The sequence below is a fragment of the Symsagittifera roscoffensis genome, chromosome 7 (genome assembly GCF_963678635.1).
Source record: "Symsagittifera roscoffensis chromosome 7, txSymRosc1.1, whole genome shotgun sequence".
Lineage (NCBI taxonomy): Eukaryota > Metazoa > Xenacoelomorpha > Acoela > Convolutidae > Symsagittifera > Symsagittifera roscoffensis.
Window position 1 is genome coordinate 55,505,079 of NC_087068.1, and position 16,663 is coordinate 55,521,741.

Consider the following 16,663-nt stretch of genomic DNA (forward strand, 5'->3'; position numbering starts at 1 on the left):
CAACCGACCAGTCAACAAATTTGTAGGTGCATTTCGAGAGTAAATGACCGACGACATAACTTTTCTTTACTCAGGACGCAACTATAGGAGTTCATGCAGACGTTTAATTGAAGCGGTTGAAGGAGGCTGGTTGAAGGAGGGCGTGACTTATCTGACAAGGCAATGTAGCCTGGCAAACTGTAAGCATGTGGGCAACACTAACCGTGCAACTTTTGACTTTAGTTAAGTTTGGGAAACTAAACTAGAAAATCATTTAATTCAATTCTGAACAGTTGGACTTTGTTATGTTTACCTGGTCAACTAGGAGTAATCTTAACTTGTTTAGGGATCTAAGAATTACGAATTGAAACTGGAATTTGTCAAAACTTTGAATTATTTACCAACACACTGCCTAACTTTAAAAAATTATTCACTAACAAACTTTCTAACTTGAAAAAAAAATCAAACTGCAAAAAAATCTAACTGCAAAAGGTAAAAATTGGTGTTAACAAACTTCAAGACTTCTTCCCAAAAAAACTATCACGACCAATTAAACTTCCACAACAGTCATTGACACTTATAAGAACTCGAAGAAACTGAATAAGTGGTAATTTTGACTTTTTGTACTTTTACATAGCGTTGGAATTTCAAAGAAAAATTGTTTATCATTGGCAATTTTTTTATGTTTTTAAAATTGTCTCAATTTGAAGAAAATCGGGTCAATAGATAATTTGTTTATTCCACTAGGAATTCAGATTATGAGAAACAATTTTTGACACCAGAAGTCATTCACGTTTTTCGTGATCTTAAGGCTTTTTTTTGTTCGATAGCGGAGTTCGCCTTCCTTTTTACCAAAGGAAGCAAACTGAACTTTAAAAAAATTATAAGTCAAACCACAAAAAATCGTTTAAAAAAATCACGACCTATATAAATGAAAATAACTTCGTTCTTTTATAATTAAATATCACAGAACCCAATCCAATGATTATTTGTGATACCTGATTTTGAGAGGGAAAAAATTTTTTAAAAAACCTAAAACTTGCCCGAAGACAGTTCCATCCCATAAAAATCGCGACACAATTATTGAATTTCTCAGTCATTGATTTAGAAAAAAGTATCTGGAATTAAATTATCATGTATACTAACGGGGTTTCAATGTGAAGAGCCGATCTGTAAGCTTCAATGAATTCGTTGTTTTTGCTGACCAGAATATTCAAAGTGACCAGAGCACAGCAATCGCTCACGTGACGAGACGGCAGAAAGAACTTCAGAGGAGAGTCAGGTTTCAATTTATCTTTATACAAGCAGTCGATGCCTCCGGTTGTTGGCAAGTGTCTTACTTCTAGATTCCACAGTTTGCAAAAAATTATTGAAACATCTTTCATTCGTTTTCTAACTGGTTCCTGGATTTTTCGCTGATGCAGGAAATCTTCAAGCGTCACTACGCTATCCGAGGTATCCGGATCATAGTATGAGACAATGTTGCTGAAAAACTCAAATAAATCAGGAATATGGCGGAGTTTTGGCAGCCACTCTTTGTTCTTGAATATGCAATCAAGCAACTTGTACTTTTCACCATTCGCATTCAGTTCGTTCCGCACGCACGCCAAGCTGACCTTTGGGAGTCTTCGCCAAAATGTTCCGTTAGCGAGAACATTATCGCGAGTGTCTCTATCTGTTCGTTCTGATAACACGTCAAGAAGGTTGTTTGATTCATTTCTCGAATCATTTTTGAACGCCTCGTCATAAGTAGCAATGACATCAGGTAAATTTTGCAGCGTATTGTTGATGATGTTTATGAAACTCGATTCCCATGCTTCGCGCTGCTCCTCACTCGCAAAAGACCCCTGTATGCTACTTTTCGTAGACACTATCACAACAGTCAAGAGGAACTTCAAGACATCTTCTTCACTCCTGTTGAGAGAAGTCCTGGCAATTTTCTCAACATTTGTGCGCAATCTGGTCAGCATTACTTCGTCTCCGTTACAAATGTATAGGGAGGCGTGGACAAAAAATTGCATCACATTTCCATTGAACTCATTAAGAAAAGCTCTGTCAAAGACGTTCAAATTGTGGTTATCTACATAGCCAGTGACTACCTGACCGTTTGCGACGTTGATATTGGCATCGCGGTTTCCCACCAATCGATTACCGGCATGTAAGGCATGCGATAATCCACCAATAGTAGCTCGGCAGTCTGGGCAGGTGCCGCCTGTAGTAGCTTGTCCGCAATTGCCAATCAAGTAAAGATGCCCATTCGGGCATTGGTTCCAAGTAGTGCGCTGGTCCTCTGGTCCTTGCCCAATTGCTTGCCCCATCATTCTAACACGTCTACTTGCGCTATCTGGAAACGTCGGCAAGTAAAGTCCATCAGCTCTTCCACGTACATTGAAGATATCCTTGAACGGTTGCAAGAATCCGTAGTTTTCTTGGACCTCCAAAAGTGTCTGATAATAAAACAGAAACTGTCTCAAAGCGTCCACGTTTGGGGTGAGTCTATCATTTCGATCGATCACACTTCTACTTAAACCGTGTATTACTCTATTTGTCATAATCGCTTCCTCAAATTGTGCAAAGCTCTCTGGTGGATTTTCTTTCGACCTTATTTCTGCGATTAAGCGGTAGGCCACTATGTTTTTCATTTGCGCGTCCGTAACTTGACTAAGCCTTCGAAGACCTTTGTTAGCGTCGGTGACCAAACTAGTATATACTTCGCTGAAAGGCATTTGATATGCATCTCCAAAGATGAGGAAAATATCTGAAAATCCCTGGCTCTGTGAAGTGAACAAAATTTCTGGGATCAGGGGCGCAAGTTGAGGGAATGTCTTTACGCGCTGGTACAGGTCCATTCTATGATCACGGCATAAACACTGAATAAAGTATCGTTTCACACATTCGGCACTTTCTCCCGCATTGTTTAAAAATTCTGTAACCAACCTAGGAACTGAGTCTGTGAGTCCTTGTGGTCCTTTATCCGCATTGGGTACAACTGATTTGATGATAAACTCTGATAGTTCAATTTTCACCTTGGCGACTAATCGGATTTGATTAACGCTAGACATCTCTTCGCGAATAGAATCATTCGTAGCTTGAAGACTTTCATTGAGGTAAACGAAATCGAAAACTGACAGAAGCATATCGTATGTTCGGGCGAGATCAATTTCATTGGCACCGGTCTCTTTGTCCTGGTTTATAATCGCCATTAGAATTTCGTCCAAATTTTCACTCTTTTCACTTGTCGCAATAAACGTCAGAAGACTCTGTCTGGTCTGATCAGTGATCCATGGCGTATCTTTTTTGCTGGTTCTACTTTTGGGAACAACGCAAATTTCCAAGTACTTTTTCAGCGTATCTTCATCGCAAATAGCGATTACGTTTTCTTTGACGATTCCAAGAAATGCATTCGAAATATTCAGCCAAAACTGTTTCCAATTCGATTTTTGAGGCTCAGTTTGACACGCAAACATGGTATTTGCCTGTAAAAACCGAGACTCGAGGCTATGCTGGCAGAAACCACAGGTGACCACCGCTTCGCCTTGTGTTATTCTTTCCATTCTCTCAGTCAAGCATGACTCATGCACTGCGTGACCTCCAGTACATGGAAGTGAGAAAGGTATTGCTCCTTTCGCAGTTACTGGTTTTCTGCAAAATGCGCAGTCTCGTTGACCAGTTTCTGTCTCGACGCAATATTGAATAACTGTGTCCGCGGATCGATTCAAGCACATGAGCAATCGATTTCGAAAAAGATCGGTTCCGAAAATTGATTCATCTGCAGTTTTTGAACTCACAGCTTTATAGAGCGTATCGGAAGCTGTGCGTGCCATTTTGGCAGTTGCATCATCAAGATTGTGCGAAATCTGTGACATATAGGTTGAAAGCATTGTTAATTTTTTGAGTTTGAACTTATCATCGTCGAGTTCAATTCCAGAGCACATTTTCAAAACGGACACTTGTTGGTCTAGCTCTTGAATCGTTTGAAGATCAATATTGGCCGGCTTCATTTTTTCAGCCATCGTTTTAGTTTGTTCTAGAGCTGTTTGGGTTATCATGCAAACGAACTGCTCAGGGGTTTCCGGGTCTCCAATTTTGAATGATCCAAAAAACTTCAGAACTGTGGATATGTTGTACAGACAAGGCAAAAGCTTTTTGAAGTGCGCAAAAGCAAAAGCTATCGTAGGGTTTTCGAATTCGGGCAAGTTAGTCTTCATGATTGATTTGAGAGCCTTTTTGATCATTTTGACATGTTCGGCCTGAACATATTTGTTGTTCCACATTGACCAAAACTCGTTCAAGATCAAGTCGTGAACAAATGAATCGACCGCATCTTCTTCGCTTGAAATCTCAGTTAACTCATTTCCAAGTTCCCTTCCCTGATTGTTAAACCTCTCCACAAAAAACTGCCAATCTTCGAGCTCAGAATCGGCATAGTTTTCCAGAGAATCGATCCACATCGAGTTCAATTTGTCAATAATTTCAGTACTGAACGGGAAACAAGAGTCAAATTTGACTTCATTCGGATTTTGAGGTCTCAGTCGACATAGTTCTTTCACGTTGAAAAGTTTCATCCAAGCTTGTTTCCTCCAGTTTCCTTCAAATAAAAGTTTTATGTTGTTGTTAAAGTCAATCAACTTCAGGAAATCCGCCAAATGAGGTTTTATCTTCGCTTGAAGTTCTTTGAACAAGGCGTTCTCAATTGTTCCTGCAACAATCAAACCTTGCAAATTAGCCGCTTTCTGTGCGACCCATTCTTTAATCTGTTCCTTTTCTTCTGATTCCTCGATGAAAGCACTCACTTTTTCGAGGAAAATTATCTCCAAACTTGGAACATGATGTTGCTCAAACAATCGTGAAACATTTACCACTCTTTGAACTTTATCACCTTCGTCTGCATCGCCAATCGCGTCATATACAACCTCACATAGCAACTTTTTCTGGAATTTAGTGCACTCTCCATTTTCAAGGACAAACAGATCTTTCAACGTCTGACCTTGAGAGATAGCAACCTCGGAAGGCCTTGATATTCTTCGTCTCTTAGGAGCTCATCGATGTGGAAACTCTCCCAATTGCCAACTGAGAAGCTGCTGTAGTCTGACTCGTACCAGTTCCTCGGGAGCTCAACTATGAACAAAAGGTACAAGTTTGGAATCTTGCAATCAGTATGCAAATTCTGCAGTTTGTATTTTGCTGACGCAATCAGCGGGACAAACTTTTGACCTCTCGAGCATGTAACAAAAAGTATTTTAGTCAAATCAGGATGTTTAGCCGCCATTCGGTAAAAGTCTTCCACTCTTTCGGCAAATTCGATTTCAGTTTTGAATACATTCAAGTTAATCACGAAATGTCTTTCCTGTGACACTAGCGTCTGCTCTCTTTTCATAAGGATCAAATTACAGTCTTTCATGTTTTTGGCCGACGGAATTCGGCAGAATGTCGAAACTTCGATCAAGGCTTTAGATTTCTTGTTGTAGCATTGCTGCCACAAGAAGTCAGACAAGCTATTGCGTCCTTGAGAGCTGTAAATTTCCTTCAGGTCATGTGAGTTGAAAGATGAGACGGCTGACCTTGATCGAATTATGGCATCAATCGAGCACGTTTGAACCAGTTTAAGACTAGCTGCTTTTAGAAGTTCTTCATTCGTCGCATTTTCAGAAACATAATTTTCAGCCTGGATTAAAACACAGGCCGTCGTATCTTTTTGGTAACCAATGAAAGCGTCGCGGACATGGAATGACGAGCCTTCTTTGTCGGTTCTCGGAACATCCGAAAACTCTTCCAAGTTTTCCGATAGTTTTTGTCGTAACTTAGCCAATTTTGTGTTGAGGATTGATTCCATTCCCAGGAAGTGTTTTTCCAGACGGTTCAAAAGAGGAATAGGGAAATTTCTGGCTAATTTTTCTTCTTCAATCATAATGAGTCGGAAGTTCTCAGAAACACTACACTTGACACGATTGGAGCCTAAGCCAAGATCAACGTACCTTTTTCCTCCATAATACACATAATACTGGTTCAAAGCATCGTAAAGGGACTCGTAAAGAGATCCCAAATTCAGAAGCACAACCGTTTTTCCTGTTTCCATGCAAACTTTTATTCTGTTGATGTTCTTGCATACCTGAATATATTCTTGATCCTGGGGGAACGATGAACCAAAAATGACTTCGTAGTCTTCTATTTTCAAGACCTGGGGCAACAGTTGAAGAGCCGAAAAGTTCTCTGTCATCAGCAGCAGGTATCGACTTTCGTTGTCTAAGTTTCTTTTCTCTTCAGTCAGTTTTGATCTTTCGTCCGCTTCTTCGATGTTCTGGTGAACCAACTCCAAAGTTTCAACAACATCGTTTACACTTGCATCTTCAAATGCTTGCTTTTTGCTCAATTCATCCGCAAAAATTTGCAAATATCGACAGTTCTTCTCTCCGAAGTTTCGTCTAATCGCACATCGAACAGCATCCCACCTCAGAGTTCTCTGATGTTGTTTCATCTGCACCCTGTAGAGCATTTTCAACAATCCATAGAAATCTCGCAGCCCAAAGTATTCCGCGTGTCCATCTTTCATTTGAGCTTTATATACTTTTTCGTAAGCGTCGGCCAATGGTTGAATGAACTTTTCTAGTAGTTTACCTTCAATTTCTACTCGGCATATACCCCTCGCGCTTTTGACCAGCTCCTCTGATTTCGGAATTGCTCGACTGACTAAAATTCCCCGATTCATTTTGGCTGGATCAAGGGCCCAATTCGAAATTCCCACAAAGCCAACTTTTCCCCAGTCCTGCTTCACTGATCTGGATTCTACGAACCCCTCCTCCAAAAGAGGATGCAAGGTCTTCAACGGCATTTTGGCCGAGTCTTCCGCTAACCCGATTTCATCGAGGACAATCACGCTTACAAACTGCTTCAACTCCTTGCCTTTCTGGTACAGGGCTGCTTGTTTAAAGATACTGATGATACCATCTGCGTGCGTGTGAGGTGAGCACTGAAATGAGAGCATCTGAACTTGTTTCAGCATCTGGAAGAACTCATTCCTGGAACTCTCTCCTTGCATAGCATCAATCACAATCGTCTTGGCCAATGATTTTGAGCTGCCTGGTTTCCCTACTAGGAACAACGGGATTCTTAGCTCGATGCAAATGATCATCATGAATACATTTTCGGTCAAAGCCAGGTTCTTGGCAATGTTTGCTTTAGCATCTAGCTGGATGTTTTGTAAAAACACTTGCATGCAATTTTCCAGTTCGTTCAAAATAGTTTTGTCTCCATTGGGTAATTTATAGGCACCTTTGAAAGACCCGGTGATTGTCTTTCTATATTTCGATCGTTCCTCTAAGGAAGAATGATAACAGACTCCAAGTGTTAGAATCATCAATCTAGCTATCTCATTGATGGCATCAGTTGCGCTGTCATCATCATCATCATCCTCTTCACTGTTGTAATTCAAATCAAGTTCATCCATCTTAGCCAAAAGCATCTCTTTTTGCGAGTAAAAAAATTGCAGTACAGTCATGGCCCTTTCGATGTCTCGCAAACTCACAAAAAGACATTGGTCTCGGTTTTCTCGTAGGAATTTCTGTGAACAGCTCAGAAGGTTGCAGATGAAATCAACATCGGCTTCAATGAGACGCATATCGGCAGCTCGCTTCGACACTAACTGCTTGATATACTTATTCTCCACTTCACTTGTCAGTTGACCAAAATCCCAGACCAGCGGCAACAAACTTGGCGGCAACGGGTTCACTCGGTAGACAAGGTGACGCATCGGGATATCGGAGTCCAACTTGTCACTTGTTTCACTGGACTTGACATGGTATCCCAGTCCTTGGGACTCAAGTTTCTTGATCATTTTATCATCGTGTTTTCTGTACGGGTTACAAGCAACAATTACTTTTAGTCCCGACTTTGGATCCAGCTTTCGACCATTCACACTGAAATCACATATAACTTCTTTGATTCCGTATATCGCCTCTGTTGTATTTGCTTCATCAAAAAAAAGGACGGTGTAAAATCCGTCTCCAAATTTTCGCGTGTTCGCGATAGCTAACTTTTCAGCATCTTCTATGCTTTGCACAATGTCTTGCATTGTAACTCCACCGTGGACTTTCACGAACTTCTTGTTTTCCACATTCTCTCCTCTAGCCATAATGTTACAAAGGTACTCGATCAACCTCGTCTTTCCGCAGCCCGTTTCGCCCATGATAACCACTGGAATGTTGCATCTGAACCGCATGTAAATAGCCAACAGCTTCATGACATTATCCTGGGTAAGTTCATACGTTGGATCAAAGAGGATCCGGTTTCGCTCCACTCCTATAACTCGACAGAGTTTCATTTGTTTCACGTTCACTTGAAGTTCGTCAAAGTTTTCGTCCAAAACGTCCTTTTCATCGAAAGCTTGTCGCTTTATCTTTTTCTGAAGATCAGCGCTCATGACATTTCTGGCTAACACATTCCCCTTCCAGTCTTGCAAATTAGAATTAGTAATGCGCACTCCTAAGAACGTGAAGGTCATTTGGTCTGAATTGATAAAAACATAAGGATGTGGACAGTTTTCCCATCGTCTTCGAATTTGATGAACTTCGTAGTTTCTCGCGCTCTCGTTTAGACCAAAAAGGGGCGAGTTGTCAGCGATGCTTAAGCTAGGCAGTGCAAAGTCTTGTGCCATTTCAATTAAGCAGTGTTTTACGTAGAAATTTTTGAAGCCTTCGAACTCTCCAGATCCGACAAAAAAGTTCTGTTCGCAAGCAATTAATTGCTGATTCAAGAACCTAGCAAAGAAGGACAGCTGCGCCCAAGTGGGATTATTGAGCCCACTGTTTCGCTTGATAACCTCAATCACTAAGCGCCCATCTTCCATTTCGCCTTGGTAAGTGTAGAGAGACAGATCTCTGTTTTGATTGAAGGCGTCCAGATAGTGATATGATCTCTGGAACTCTGGACTTTGGATGAGAATTGGATCTGGGCCAATGACGCGCTTGAAATCAGTTTTCGCCTCGCTATCCTGGAGACATTGGTTGGGCGATAGACACACTGTACATGGCATTAAACTGCACAGGGGCTTCCAATGGGAATCATTCTAAAATATCATTCATCCGAAAATGTAATTGTAATTGTAACATGCCGAAAATTTGCATAACTTTTTAAAACTTTTTCATTACACAACGCTCAAAAAACGACACTGCTGCAAACTAAAACAATTTTAAAAACTTTGTTTTTTTTATGAATAGGGTCGAAACATTCTTTGCTAATTGCTAAGCAATGGGCTATCCTTGTTTCTGTCTTTACGAAAACTAAAAGGTTAATCAAAATACTTAGAAAGCATATTATAGTCTGCGTCTGTTCCATGTCACGGTGAAAAGGTGCACAAAACGTGTGTACAGCAATGATTTTAATGATGATTTTCAATGTAGTAATAACTGTCATGAAAAAATCCTGTGTACCCTAAACAGCGACCATTCCCCTCTCGTATTTTGTTTTGCAATTTATACGCTGAAAACATGCTGGTAGGTCAAAAATGGTGTTATACTCGAAGGAAATAACAAAAAAACTTGATAGATCCAACAATAGTTCACGAGATTTTTTTGATTGAAATGTTGGCTCCAGCCAAACCAAATAATAAGCTGATCAGTTTTTCAAGTAGGGCAAGGAGAGGTTTTTTTCCATTCTCGAAACAAAGAGCTTCAATTTGAAAATGAGTCTAATGATTGACACTTTTTTGATAAAACTGACAAAATTTGAGGAAATTGTATCAATACCTTAGCTGCAAAGTCGTGAAATTAAAAACTACTAATGAAACTTAAAGTCACCCAGGTTTTGCACGCCAACTGCATTGTACCTATTGAAGCATTACTTTTTATTTTAGAGCATTACTTAATTTGAACGCAAACAAAAAATTTAAACGTGAACAAAATTATGGTTTAAACGAACAAATTCATGAACTAGGGAACTCTTGAACAAAACCGCAGGAACTAAATAAGTTCAATAAAAAAAACAAGAACCAACTAGAAAGCGCAAATAACAAAATTAAACAAGAATAGCCGGTTGCTGTGCAAGTACCTCAGAATTTTCTGACCAAATTTGTTTAAAAAATATTTGAAGGAAATGGTTTTTGTTAGCTAACAAAACCGACAAATTTATGAAAAAACATTTGAAGGAAAAGACTTTCGTTAGTTAACAAAATCAACAACATTTGTTTTCGAAACGAAACAATAAATGGCAAACAAAAAATGAAAAAAATATATAATTATTTGTTTCATATTTTGCACAAAAACTTTGTAATAAATATAATTTTAGAAAAGCTTTGTTACCAAGAAAGCACTAAATCAAACATCCAAAATTAGTTTTCTTTATCTATAGTAAAATCAATTTTTTACACTGAAAATCTATAAAGGACTAAATTACGCCGAAAAGTCTATAAAAGACTAAAGCACTAAATTAAACACCCAAAATTACTTTTCCTTATCCATAGTAAGATCAGTTTTTTTACGACTTAAAGTCGATATTAATTTTTCTTACGCCGAAATTTTCATATAAAGGAACCTGCAAGATGGCTATTTTTCTTTGATCTTTTTTCTTTTTTGGTTTCCGCGAACCAATAGCTAAAACACTATCGCTCAAAGTTGCTCCAAAAAGAAGTGATTTTGCGGATTCCGCAACAAAATTTTCGGAATTCTGAATAAAAAGTGCCAAATCAGGAAAAATTAGTGGAATCCACGAACAAAAAACAATATGTGTGTACAGTAAAATAATGCTGTCATAAATTGTCAGCGGAATCGGTAAATTGTACACGGATTCCGCAAATTTTAAACGGAATCCGCATAAATTTGGGAAATCCGCGGACATTTGCGAAAGCCGCTTACATTTGCGGAATCCGGAACAACTGGATATATTCGCTCGATGCGGAATCCGCGAAAAAACTAATATGCGGATAAATTATTTTACGTTACAGTTATTTGTGCGCTGATTCGACGTAAAGTTTGAGAGTATAATCCACTTACACTTTGGAACATGTTTAAAGATTTGTCACTGGATTCCAGTGACTTACAGAAAACAAAATTGAGCGCCTATCCAGTGCACAGTTTGGCCTCGTAATGCCCGAATACAAAGTTCCTCCCCATTTTCAATGGTAGTAACAACAACAACCATATCATAAATAAGTATGGAGAGAGAAACAGTAAATTTTACCTGTGGTGTCAGCATTTCGACGGCTAGGCAAAAATTGTCTTTGGCTAAGAACAGCTTTCCCCTCTCATCTGCTAGACCGCCCAGCACACACAGTTTGAACAGCAACTCGTCCACATTTTCCATCACCTGTCAATTTACAGCCGATAGTTATTTTAGTGATCAGACATGCTTGAGATAATAACTTGAAAAAATTAAACAGAGCCAACAGAAATGAGGAAAAAAGTTAATGAACGCAAGTAAACAAAAACAGTTTTGATATAATTTTTGAAACAATCTCAACTTTCAAAATTCAAAGAAAAAAATAGATAGCCTTAAAGCTCTTTTAACTTGTCGAACAATTTATAATGGAAACTTTCACCAAAATAACCCAATTTGAGAAAACTGGATCAATTGGTAAAACTTATATTTCGCTGGGAAATCTGATAACTAATTTCATTTTCGAAACTAGAAGTCGATCACGTTTTTCGTGACCTTTACAATTTTCCAGCGCGATAGTGGAGTTTGCCTTCCTTTAGCAAAGGAAATGCATTGAACTTAAAAAGAAATCACAAGTCAAACCGCGAAAAAGCAAAATTGAGCGTGAGCAAATTTTATGACTTCTTAATAAAAAAAAAAAAACAAAAAAAAATCTGCAAGACCTATATAAGAGTACTCACAACGTTCATTACTCTTAACAAACAAAAAAATCATCAAAAGATCTTTAAGAGTCTAAAATACGTTCATCGACTCCTAAACAAAAAAAAATCACCGTGACCTGGCGTTCATCGACTCTAATTAACAATAGCTTTCGCGAATAATTTTTTTCGAGTTTGGGAAGCTGAAATAAATGTCTGGTTTTCGATTTTTTCCTACAAGTAACACCATCTTATCTTTCATCATCAGATCTATAAAAAATCTTTTAAAACGAGTTCTAATGCGCCGCTTTCTTAAAATTTCATTTGAACTGTCCTGTTTCACAGTCTTACGGAAATGGGAAAATATCAGATCTGGTTTTGACCTAAAATCTGCAAAAAAAAACATGGTGCCAAACATGGATCAAGATTGACCGCAAGATACGAAAGTTGACCTACATTAGGCGACACGTCCAAATGAATGATTGTGGGAACAGATACAGTTTTGTGTCGCCATAGAAAGTCCAGAACTCTTTCGAAGTCCACATTTCGATCGTAGAGACGGAGGATGGCGTGTGAGCTTCGACTGCATTTCTCTTTCGTTTCACTCTCCAGGCGGTCGATATGCAAGGATTTACCTAAAAACTACCAGATACAGGGGCGGATCTAGGAATTTCTTGAGGGGGGGGGGGGGGGCGCATTTTCATCAAAAATTTTCGTCGACCTTTTTTTTTAATAAATCGACCTAATTGATTTTACGAGCTCTCCCAAAGCACTAAAAAGACCCTGTTTTGGTCCATTGCGCCACAGGCAAAATTTTGAAAACAGGCCAAAAAAGGCGTTTTTAGGCACTTTTTAGAAAATTTTGACCAAAAAAATTGTGTTTTTTTGGCGCGCGCTCCCCCCTTAAAGTAAGTATAGATTGGCGCCCAAGGCGCCTTTAGAAAATTTTTAGGGTCCGTCACCAAATATGGATATCTCAAAATAGTACAAAGGGGCGACCCTTTGGGTCGGCAGGGGATCGAATCCCTGAGGGGGGGGGGGGGGAGGGTCCGACGCCCACCGCCCCCCTAAATCCGCCCCTGACCAGATATTTAAGAAAGGGGCGCGGCTGAGGGGCTCGAGTACTCAACTCATTAGGCATTTTGGTTTTTTAGGGTGCCCCATTTAGTAAGATAAAGTAAAAAAGCTAAGTAGAAAATATAATTATTCAAATTATCCGTCCTTGCGAAAATCCTGGATCAGTCCCCAGAGGAAGTGACTAGGATCACACATTACACCAACAACGCTTAACCTACTTATGACGGACATATAACCAGACCATCATCGAATCTAATCAACTCTTGACACTCGCCTCGTAAAATCTGTAAATTTAAAATACCTGAAGATGGTTGGGTGGAAGTGATCAGTCGGACTCTGAAAATGTCTATTGTGTCTTCGGCTGCTCTCAAGTTGCCACACAGATAGCTTCTCAAATCATCTTCCGATTCTTTTACAAACCTCGCTTTAAATTTCTCCAGCGCCACCGACACTTGGCTACTATCGTCACAATTAAACACTATCAACTTGTAGGATGGTTTCGGATCCTTTATTTTTTCGAACAACAATTTCTCCATTTGATCTGCACACGTAGGACTCAGATCGTCTGCAAAGGCAATTGAATACACTTTGTTTTGTGGATCCAGCATAGCACGGAGCATGAAGGTTTCAACTTCCCCAACAGATGTTCTTGCACTGCATAGCAAAACTTGGTTATAGTCCGGTAATTTCTGCCTTGAGACGAAACTGTACAATGACATAATGTAAAGAAGAATTTCAGAGCGCTTTTCACAAATTACCAAGTTTGGCTTCCCCAGTTTCAGATGCTCAGGATACTTCAAATAAGCAGGTGTGTTTTCATGTTCCAGCTTCTTTTCCACGCACCTATTCAGGACATACCCAAGTTGGAAAAGATTCACGTAATTTTCCAAGGAGTTTTCTCTCATGCCTGATAAATATTTGTCAAAAACATATTGCATCTTTTGCGCAAACTCGCCGAGATCAACTTTGTTTCCACTCTTGTCCAAACCGGCTCCAGTAGTTTCAGTTCTGTCTAAGGAAGCAATATGATCGTCAAACTTCCGCGATAAGTTTTCAATGATCTCTTTCTCGTCTTCATTATCCATGATCCAATTCATCGCTTCGCCTTCGTCGAAATTGCTCCATGATCCATCAGTAGCATCTCGAGTTGCTTGGATTCCAGCCTTGGCTAAACTTTCATTGTCATTGGCATGGCTCCTCAAGCTATCAATTAAATTGAGCCAACCACTTCTCTCGTCCACGTGAGCTTTACTTGTGAGTTCTTCTAAGGTAATTGCCTCATTTTCTATGTCTTCATTTTCCATGCTATCGTCATCGTACTTTTCATACAAGAACTCAACAACGTCATTCTTGGTGATAGTTTTGTTGATGGACTCCAGGTAATATTTGGTAGTTTCGTCAATTTGTGTTCTGTTACGTTTGAGTTTTGCCAGACCCGAGCAAAGAGCACTCAATTGTTGCATATTGAATTCGTTCAAAATTGGGAGTCGGCACCGCATGGCAAAAACGTTTTGTTCCCATTTATCTTTAATTGACTCCAATGCAATACAGAGATTTGAAAGTTCCTGATTCGTGTTTCGGTTATTTGAGTACAAATTTTTCCCTGTTTCGCCTAACTTGATCTCCAGCGCAGATAGTGTACCGTCGGTTTTCGTTCTAATATGAACAGCCCAATCATTGAAAAAATCACATCCAGAATTGAACAAAGTCACAAAAGACGATGTCAGCCGTTCAATGTTCTGGAAAGTCGCGATGAAAATGTCAACACTTTGCGCATGTTCGTGTTTCTCTTTGCCGACTATCAGCATTAGCCGACTGAGAAGATCTCGCAATTCGGCTAAATTCAATTCTCGGTTTTCTTCGGTCACTTGGCCGTCAGCTGATTTCGTTTCTTCTTTGTAATGCAACATCACTGCATCTTCAGGCTCGATTAGCACTTTGCGTTTTTGGTCCATTTGGGGCGAGTATCGCACTATATAGACACCGGTGTTATTAATTTGAAACGCCTTCTCTAGGGAGCTTTTTTCGACTGAGCCTTGATTTTCGAGTGCTTTTTCGAACCATGACAAATGTCGGGCGCTGTCTTTGTACTTTTCGGGCAAACGTGGATCGGTCTCAAGTTTTGCGAAAACTTTTAGGTAAGCGGATTTCACGTCGCTCCAGTTACTGCCTGAGTTGAGTTCGTAGATGAAGGGTGCGTAGCCAAACAAAGCGTCGTGGAGACACTTGACTTTATCCAGGTCGTATCCGTCTTCACCAGCAGACATACTAGCTAACTCCACCACCACTTTCACGTCTTGTAGAGCTATTAAAAAATCAATTGTCACAACCAAGCAAAACAGCCAAATTGACACAGCCGGCTAAAATTAAACTTAACTTAACATTCTCCAGATTGTCATCAGAGATTTTGTGCTAAAAACCAATGTGCAAAGTGTCCATAAGCAAGAAAACCGAATAAAATTATGATGTTCTCTTTCGCCTGTTCAAGCCCTGGCATTTGTTACTTTTTTTAGCAAACAGCGTTTGAATTGTTCAAAAACTGTAAAAATGAGGCATTATTAGCTAAAACAATGAAAAAAAATTTTAAAAAAAAATTGAGAGTAGTCTCTTAACCCTTCATTACTAAATTTCTGCCCTTTTTTAATATTCAGACTAGTTGTTTTCGGTATAGAGCCAGCTTTCAGATTTTGAAGAATCTGAGTCACGACCAAAATGATTCCAATATGATACTAATGTGACTTCCTACGAACTTTCCTTGACGTAGTAAAAATTGGCTCTAAAAAGTTCAAAAAGTTTTCCCACTCTCCGAGACTGGCCTGAAATAAAAGTATGTCTATGGGCAGAACAAACTAACTTACTAACTGAAAACAAAATTCATTAACTTGAAATTGCTCAAAACCTTGCAACATAGGCAACTCGTAAATTACTAAAGTAGTAAGATGTCCCTCATAGTAACTGACAGAGGGACACTTTTGTCACCCCGAGATCGCAACGGTACTACAAGAAACAAAACTTTAACGGTCTTAATTAACAACATTTAATTACCACCAGTTGTAAGGAACACATAAACAAAATTTTCGGTAAAGATCCTAATGTATCTGCTTAAACGTGTGGTGGTAGTGAGTAGACCACCTAAGATAGAGGACGTTATACTTTATTATTATTAACATTAGAGATCATTTGAATAACACTAATTAAAGACCTGTCAATCACACTGATTGTTCTAACAACTCGATGGTGCTAAAAACTCAGACTCACTCTTCGTTAACTGTTGAGAGATTATAGTTATCTTCTATTCACTGATACATATCCACTTATTTAACTTTACTATTAATTCAACTGTATTATTAGTCTAGTTTCAGAATAAGATTTAGGGATTATCACATGGCGCAGCCAGCAGTTTCTTCTTCCGAAGATAGGACGGAACTGCTAGGAGTCCCTTCGTTCTGGGGTAAACCGTCAGCCGAGCCTCCATATCCTTGGGAGGTGTGGATAGGCCAATTTTTCCTCGCCGTATCACTCAAAGAAAATTGTGACCCGAATATCCTACTTCCTAGGATATTGTGACCCGAATATCCTACAGAACCGGCAGAAGTACACGACGACCCCCCACCAAAACCTGAACAGATTCCAAATTCTGAAACAACAGAAGAAGCGGACAGCAGAACCGCAAGAAATGAAGCTGCAATCAGGAAAACAAATGAAGCGAACGAAGAACGAAGAAAGAAGGGACCCAAAATAAGTCCAAACGTATACTATCACGAAGCAGATGAAAGAATAAAGTCGAGACTATTCTTCGCCTTGGGAAACGAAGGGAAGAAAAG

General features: G+C 39.4%; 3 protein-coding genes across 5 annotated transcripts in view; 1 reads left to right on the forward strand and 2 right to left on the reverse strand.

Annotated features, from left to right (window-relative positions):
* The window catches only part of LOC134851150 (E3 ubiquitin-protein ligase rnf213-alpha-like), a 17,971-nt gene extending 13,017 nt beyond the window's left edge, over positions 1 to 4,954 (reverse strand). Inside the window, exon 1 of the mRNA XM_063867107.1 lies at positions 1,126 to 4,954. Coding sequence (XP_063723177.1) covers positions 1,126 to 4,544 — 3,419 coding nt within the window. The 5' untranslated portion in view covers positions 4,545 to 4,954. The remainder of the gene's footprint in view (positions 1 to 1,125) is intronic.
* Positions 1 to 16,663, forward strand: part of LOC134851621 (GTP-binding protein 4-like) — a 501,193-nt gene that overhangs the window by 49,631 nt on the left and 434,899 nt on the right. The window lies entirely within an intron of this gene.
* Positions 4,954 to 15,106, reverse strand: LOC134852084 (E3 ubiquitin-protein ligase rnf213-alpha-like). The gene is made up of 4 exons (XM_063868363.1): positions 13,141 to 15,106; positions 12,219 to 12,397; positions 11,149 to 11,274; positions 4,954 to 9,040 (listed from the first exon to the last, which is right to left on the reverse strand). The coding sequence occupies exons 1-4, from the start codon at positions 15,104 to 15,106 to the stop codon at positions 4,955 to 4,957; spliced, it is 6,357 nt and encodes a 2,118-aa protein (XP_063724433.1). The 3' UTR covers position 4,954.

Excerpts from the sequence above, each read along its gene's own strand:
- LOC134852084 (XM_063868363.1), bottom strand. The coding sequence starts at position 15,106 with ATGTCTGCTGGTGAAGACGGATACGACCTGGATAAAGTCAAGTGTCTC. Across the intron at positions 12,398-13,140 it reads TTCCACCCAACCATCTTCAG|GTAAATCCTTGCATATCGAC; the intron begins GTATTTTAAATT and ends GGTAGTTTTTAG. Across the intron at positions 9,041-11,148 it reads TCGAAATGCTGACACCACAG|AATGATTCCCATTGGAAGCC; the intron begins GTAAAATTTACT and ends ATGATATTTTAG.